Source organism: Sardina pilchardus, chromosome 6, assembly GCF_963854185.1.
Source record: "Sardina pilchardus chromosome 6, fSarPil1.1, whole genome shotgun sequence".
Lineage (NCBI taxonomy): Eukaryota > Metazoa > Chordata > Actinopteri > Clupeiformes > Clupeidae > Sardina > Sardina pilchardus.
In genome coordinates this window covers 11,173,881-11,181,380 of record NC_084999.1, presented here as the reverse complement: position 1 = coordinate 11,181,380, position 7,500 = coordinate 11,173,881, and the positions used below count along the sequence as shown (strand labels likewise).

The window sequence follows — 7,500 nt, the reverse complement described above, 5'->3', positions numbered from 1 at the left end:
AAAATTGATAGATACTGTGTGAAGTGAATGGGTATGAAAACACGTTTTTGGAAAGTTGTGATGAAAAAATCCCTCAGATTGTGTTTTACCGATAGTACTAATATTCTAAAGTCTAACTGTGTGTGTGTGTGTGTGTGTGTGTGTGTGTGTGTGTGTGTGTGTGTGTGTGTGACTGGTATGGATTTGCAGACTGGTTCATCGCTGCCTTTGAATATTTTGAATGTGTGTGTTTGTGTGTGTGTGAGAGAGGGAGATAGTGAGAGAGACAGAGCTCCTGTGTTCACATGTATGTAAGTTGTGTGTTTCTAACTGATCGTATCCTCCTTGTTACACTGTGTGTGTGTGTGTGTGTGTGTGTGTGTGTGTGTGTGTGTGTGTGTGTGTGTGTGTGTGTGTGTGTGTGTGTGTGTGTGTGTGTGTGTGTGTGTGTGTGTTGTGTGTGTGTGTGTGAGCAATTGTGCATGCACATGTGTACTCATTCGACAGCACATTCAAGTGTGTGTGGCAGTATCTGAGTGAGAACGTGTGTGTGCAGACAGGCACATGTGTGTGTGTGTGTGTGTGTGTGTGTGTTTGAGTGAAAGTGATAGCAGGGGGGGGGGGGGGGTGACCACCCTCGGTGTGTCCCGTCGCGCAGGAAGTTTGGTCTCGTCTGGACTAATTAAAGGGGCGGGCGGCGGGAGGCTTTGAGCCGGCCACTCCCCAGTCCCACACCCGCTGGCTCCTAAAAGCTACGTGCCCGTTGTTTTGCACATGACAATTACACGATTTCCATATCACACACACACACACACACACACACACACACACACACACACACACACACACACACACACACACACACACACACACACACACACACAGATGATGTGATATAATGCACTGACCAACCACTCCCCCACCTTCTCATTATTTTCCTCTTTTTAATCATCCACTTTATTTTGAATGTATGTCGATGTTTTTCTTGAGTAAATTGAAAGGTTCGCCATATAGTCCTCAGCCCAGGGAGTCGCTATTCAGTCCCACATATCTATTAGCCCTAGCCTCCTTAAACAGCCGCATGCTGCTCATCAATGTTTCATCTTTGTCACAGAAGACCTGTGAAAATGGAAGGAAAAAAACGTTTTTTATTTTTTTTTGTTATCAGATACAGTATATGGTACATTTGTAACAGTATATATTTTTCTGTAATTAAAAAAAAGAGATAATTAATTTTTAGAATGTTTTATGTTTCTTTATCTTTTTTTTCCTTTTCTATTTTTTTTCCCCCTCGGCTTCTGTCACCTGAACAGCTGTATTTATTTACCTCCGCCCGTTGTTTTTTGGTCTGCTTGAGTAGATGCTTAATTAGGATGTGATGAAGACCGCAACGGCTCAATTATTGTTGATAAAGATAATTAATTGATCATCATTATAATTAATAAGTGTGTGTGGGGGGGTGATGGGGGAGGAGGAGGGGGGGGGGGGGGGGGGACTAGCCGAAGATACCGCACATTCACGCAGCAATATCACACTTCAGATATGAGGAACTGTAATTCTGCTCAGGGTCACAGATTTATCCACAAATTGTTTCTTGATAATCAAACAATGTTGTTCTTAAGGCCACCAACAGCTTCCCTCGGAAAAAAAACAAATTAGCTAAATAGCACGGTTCCTTTTGTGTCAATGTTTATTTGTCATTCTCCAACTCCAGCACTATCAGAAGTCTAAGAAAAGCAAACACCCCCTCACACACACACACGCACACACACACACACCCTGCACAGATAATGATCCGTTTTGACCCCGAAAATGTGCTTTGCTTGTCGGCTGTCCCCAGTGACTGCTTTGTGTTTAAATAGGTCTGACTGTTCCTCCAGAGCTCGTCGCTCCAGAGCGTCCTCACTCGGGAATACCGCCGCTTAAATTAGTGATCCCAATCCTGTTTGCCTGAGAGATAGAGAGGAAGAAAGAAAGAAAGAAAGAAAGAAAGAGAGGGGGAGGGAGAGAGAGAGAGATAAAGAGGAAAAGAGAACGAGTGGGAGATAGAGACTGGCTTGAGGAGAGCTGTGTTTACCTGTGTTTGGATCCAGCTCGTCCCGATGGGACCAGACGTCCCCCCCCACACACACACACACACACACACACACACACACACACACACACACACACACACACACACTCCCCGTACCTTGTCCCTCTCGAAGGGGACACTCACTCGGACTCAGGGGCCTCCACTGGTCGTTAAACTTGCTCATTACCCTTGCAACTCTCACACTCGCACCAATCAACACAATCAGCGCTGCTGTTTGCAGTTTGCACGCAACAAATGGAAACATGTTTTTTTTTTTTCCATACAAGTAGAAATAGAACGACACTCTTCACACAAGTCACGTCACCTGAACCCTGTTCACACAGTTTTAGTCCTTAAGCTCATTTCACACCATGGGCAGAATAAGTAGGCAAAATAAATTGGGCAATTTAGAGAGGAAATAAAACATCCGTTAGATCAGAAAAACACTACAGTAAGTGAATGAGGATGAGGATGTTCAGCGGCTCGTCGTGTCCTGGGCAGTCCCTGTTCTCTGCGCTGTTCCACGCCCTCGCCGTTAGTCGGCCCAGCTGACCACTGTGACGAGGCAGTCTGGTTCTGCGGCTGTGGGTTTGGACCCGGGCCTGGACCCTGGCGTTGTCCGGACACGCAGGGATCGGTGTTTGCGGTGAGAGGACAGGGCCGGCGGCGCGATGATGGAGCGCGGTGCCGTGGCAAAAGTGAAAACAAATTCTCGGAGCGGCTGGCATGAGCAATGGCACGGGAGAGCTTTATTGTCCCAGCCAAGGTGATAAGGGAGAGTAATTGCGTATTATACTGTCCGAGAATGTCAGCCTGAAACCAAGCATGAGTGCTCCATCAATCAAGGGTTGTGTGTTTGTGTGTGTGTGTGTGTGTGTGTGTGTGTGTGTGTTTTGAGAGAGAGAGATGTTTGTGTGTGTGTGTGTGTGTGTGTGTGTGTGTGTGTGTGTGTGTGTGTGTGTGTTTCTGAATGTGCATATATGTTTTTGTATGTGTTCATCCTTTTGTCTGCTGGCTGAGTGTATACTTGCATCTTGATATCAGTGTGTGTGTGTGTGTGTGTGTGTGTGTGTGTGTGTGAGAGAGAGTGAGCGTGTGCATCGCACCACCCCACACCTATTTTATCCATCACACTTTGTGTGTGTGTGTGTGTGTGTGTATCTCAACCACTCCCCTATTGTCCATCCCCTTTTTGGTGTGTGTAACCTGTGTGTGTGTGTAGCCAGCGGCCCCTCTCGTCCGACCTGTGTGTGTCTGCGATGGCCAGAGGCAGGGGTGTGTGTGCTGTGTGTGCTGGTGCTGGTGTTGGTGATAGGGCCCAGGAGCGTGTGTGTGTGTGTGTGTGTGTGTGTGTGTGTGTGTGTGTTGGTGATAGGGCCCGTGAGCGGCTGGGCCAGGTCCATTAATCAGTGGGGCTCCCCTGGCCTCCGCCGGCTGACATAATTACAGCCTGCTCCCCGCCGTTCCTCCGTGGACACACACACACACACCTACACACACACACACCCACACACACCACCTCCTCTCCTCACTGCAGCTGCCCCACAACCCCCCTCCATGCACACACACACACACACTCTTAGATCCACACCTCAGCCAGACACACAGCACATAAAACAAGACCTCTGTGTCATACATCCTCCTGTGCAGTGAGACCCCTAACAGAGGTGTGTGTGTGTGTGTGTGTGTGTGTGTGTGTGTGTGTGTGTTGGGTTGTGTGTGTGTGTGTGTGTGTGTGTGTGTGTGTGTGTGTGTGTGTGTGTGTGTTTGTGATGTAAAAGTCCCCTCCTAATGCAACAGCTCCTTCATACTAAGGCCCAGAGGTCTGTGGGTAATAGGTTTTAGGTTTTTAATGATCACTTTGTGTTAGATATTCAAGTCTATGCATGCGCATGAGCAACACTCACAGAGAAAATGGTGGAGAGGGAGGGATGATGTAAGAGTGGCTGAAGAGGACGTTTTTGCCTTCTTTGTCTTTTTAATCTGCGTGTGAGTGTGTGTGTATAGGTGTTACATCACCTTCGATGTGTGTGTGTGTGTGTGTGTGTGTGTGTGTGTGTGTGTGTGTGTGTGTGTTTACATGCACTGGCACTGGTGTGTGTGTTTGCGTGTATGTGTGTGTATTTGTGTGTGTGTGTGTGTGTGTGTGTGTGTGTGTGTGTGTGTGAGATAGAGAGAGTGTGTATGTGAGCGAGAGCTAGGGCGCGGCGTTTTAGCCGCAATCGTGTGGGCTTGAGTTAGCCGCTCAGGGAGGTTGCATCTGGTTCAGCCGCATCAACACTCGGGCCCCATTGAAAAGCTGTCATCATCTCTCTCTGTTTCTCATTCTTCCTCTCCCCCTCTGTCTAGGTTAGGGGTAGGAATCTCACAGTAACTCGCAAACCGACGCGGTCACAACGCTTTGCCCACAATAACAATACAACGTTCCTGGAATGCTCAATGCATTACAAAAGATGTTTCTATGATAAATCACGACATCTGTGTAAAAAAGAAAAAAAGGGATTTATATATTTCTTCACAGTGTTTCACAGCTGAATTGATTTAGCCTAGTGTCATTTTAAATATAATTTGACAGTCAGCATGTAGAGGATTGCCCTCATTCATTTGATAAGTGAGTGACTCTAGAAGTCAAATAGACTGATGAGTCCATTTAGAATATGAATTGTAGAATGTCATTTTTTAGTGAAAATATGGATGGTTGGCACCAGCGTATTGATGACATATCCCATAAAGAATGCAATGTACTGTATATACTGTACGATATATTGTCATATCGATATTTTGTCTAGGTTTTGGGTATCCCCTGACTATACATGTGTATACATCATGTAAGGCGTCTTGGAACGCTTTGAAATGACTAACCTCCATTGAGAATCCACTGCACCCCTAACACGCACAAAGTATCCCGCCCCCATTTTCCCAGAATGCAATTTGTTCATGCTTTTCACTTCACTTATGTAGTCTAAACAAAAAAAGAAGAAAAAACAGACTGTCAGTAAAACTAAACCCTTCCTTGAGACCCTTTTCAATTGTTTGGGGAGTTTTTGTTCACCCCCCTCCCAATTTCCCCTTATCTGCACCCCCCCCCCCCCACACACACACACACACACACACACACATACACACACACACACACACACACTCTGTCTTATCTCTTTCTTTACTCTTTGTTTTCTGTTTAATCTAATAATATATATCTCCCCCTTTCCTTTCCTTTCCTCTCCTCCTCCAACCCCCCCATATTCCCCCTCTCCTTATCTGTTTCATCTCCCCAGATCCAACTGTGCGGAGAACATCCGCAAGCACATCCTGCACACGGGCAAGCACGAGGGAGTGAAGATGTACAACTGCCCCAAGTGCGACTACGCCACCAACGCCCCCATGGAGTTCCGCAACCACCTAAAGGAGACGCACCCCGATATAGAGAACCCAGACCTGGCCTATCTGCACGCAGGTACACTCACTCTCCCTCTCTATCTGTCTCTCCCTCCCTCCCCTCCTCTCTCTCTCTCAGTCTTTCTGCCTCTGTCTTGGTCTCTCTCTCTCCCTCCCTCCCTTCCTCTGTCTTGGTCTCTCTCTCCCTCCCTCCCTTCCTCTCTATCTATCTCTCTATCTCTCTATCTCTCTCTCTACCTTTATCTCTGTGTATGTCTTACTTTCAGATTCCACCCCTTCCATCTTCTCTTTCTCACTTCCTTTAATGCACTCCATCTCTACAACTCTCCTGTCTCCTCCCGACTCACTTCATCATTCTCACTAGTTTTCTCTTGGCCCTGTTTTCTCCAACTCTCTCTCACACACATATACACACACACACACACTCTCATTCTCTCTCTCTCTCTCTCTCTCTCTCTCTCTCTCTCTCTCTTTCCCTTTTTTCTCTCCCTCTGCTCTTCCTGCGCCATTCTCTTCAGCTGTCCTCCCAGGCCTCAGTCTCTCTCCGAGTCCAGCGTCTGCACCGTGTTGTGTTTAATGCAACACCACGACTCCGCCGTGTACTTGTCTGTCGGAGAGCAGCGGTCCGGACTCGGTCCTCGCCCAACCCCCCCCCCCCCCCTCTGTCAGCCGGCATTGTGGCGAGGAAATTGGAATCCCCTCCTGATGGGAATGGTGGCACAGGACTGTATAGGGACTTGTGGGAAGCCAGGAGGTTATTGAAATACACCGGGGGAAGGCCGCATCCAGAATGCTGAAGCCCTGGAAAGCAGACTGTACCTTGTGTGATAGCAGTGTAGAGTGTGCGTGGTGTGAACAGGCTCGAGGGCACACGAGGAGGTCGTGGTCTATTCAGTGCTCTTTGTGGCTTTGTCCTTGAAGTGCCCTTGCAACCTTAGTTCGCGCTCTCTAAGCAGTGAGGAGGGGGGAAAATGGCCTCCCTCTTCGTCTCCTAGAAGGACACATGCGTGTTTGGTCGTCACAGTGACCTGTGGGTCACACCGGCGGAGAAGTGGAGAGAGAGGGGTGTCATGGGTCTCTTCATCCTTTCAAAGAGAGAGAGAGAGAGAGAGAGAGAAAGAAAGAAAGAAAGAAAGAAAGAAAGAAAGAGAGAGAGAGAGAGAGAGAGTGAGTTTACAAATATGCACAGGACTTACTTCCCTTGCACTGCTCACTGTAGTCCCCTCCCTGGGTATACACTCCCATTCAAAGAGAAGAAAACCTTTTACATGTAGACTTGTACAAAGTATTTGTCTTTGCCATGGATTTGCGAGAGCGTTTGACAGCTTGTGCTGCTGAGAGACGTATGTGCAACAGCACGAGCAGTACAGTGTTCTCAGGAGACTCTGAGACCGTGTGACTGTACAGCATGACCGCGTCCACAGAGGCCTACTCGAACCTTTACCTCTTTGTTTTCTCACCTTTACCATCTCAAGGGCTTGTTGCAGCCCTGTAACTGATGTGTGTGTGCCTGTGTGTGTGTGTGTGTGTGTGTGTGTGTGTGTGTGTGTGTGTGTGTGTGTGTGTGTGTCTGTCTCTATGTGCGCGCGTGTGTGTGTGTGTGTGTGTGTGTGTGTGTGTGTGTGTGTGTGTGTGTGTGTGTGTGTGTGTGAAGGAAATGAGTTGCTTTGATGAGAGAGGGGTGTGTGACTGTGTGTGTGTGTGTGTGTGTGTGTGTGTGTGTGTGTGTGTGTGTGGCAGCCTTCAACTGCTTAATCTAAGTGGGCAGAACAGAAGATGGAGAGGCACGGAGAATCCGAAGGTGTACAGGCTGAGGAGGGGAACTGGAGGAGGTGGAGGGGGGAGGGGAGCGAGAGAGAGAGAGAGAGAGCGAGAGAGAGAGAGAGAGAGAGAGAGAGAGAGAGAGAGAGAGAGAGAGAGAGAGAGAAGGACAGCAAAGAAAAGAAGAAAAGATTAGCAGGTAGATGTTGAATTAACCTGCTTGTGATTGCCCGCTGTCAGAGTGGCACTGGGCCCCGCCGCGAGAGCCAAATGGGCTGTGATGGCCGCTC

The 7,500-nt window shown here is 48.0% G+C and overlaps 1 protein-coding gene across 1 annotated transcript in view; it reads left to right on the top strand.

Annotated features, from left to right (window-relative positions):
- The window catches only part of znf407 (zinc finger protein 407), a 146,869-nt gene that overhangs the window by 99,257 nt on the left and 40,112 nt on the right, over positions 1-7,500 (top strand). The window contains exon 8 of the mRNA XM_062538395.1: positions 5,329-5,507. Within this exon, the coding sequence (XP_062394379.1) occupies positions 5,329-5,507 (179 nt within the window). The remainder of the gene's footprint in view (positions 1-5,328; positions 5,508-7,500) is intronic.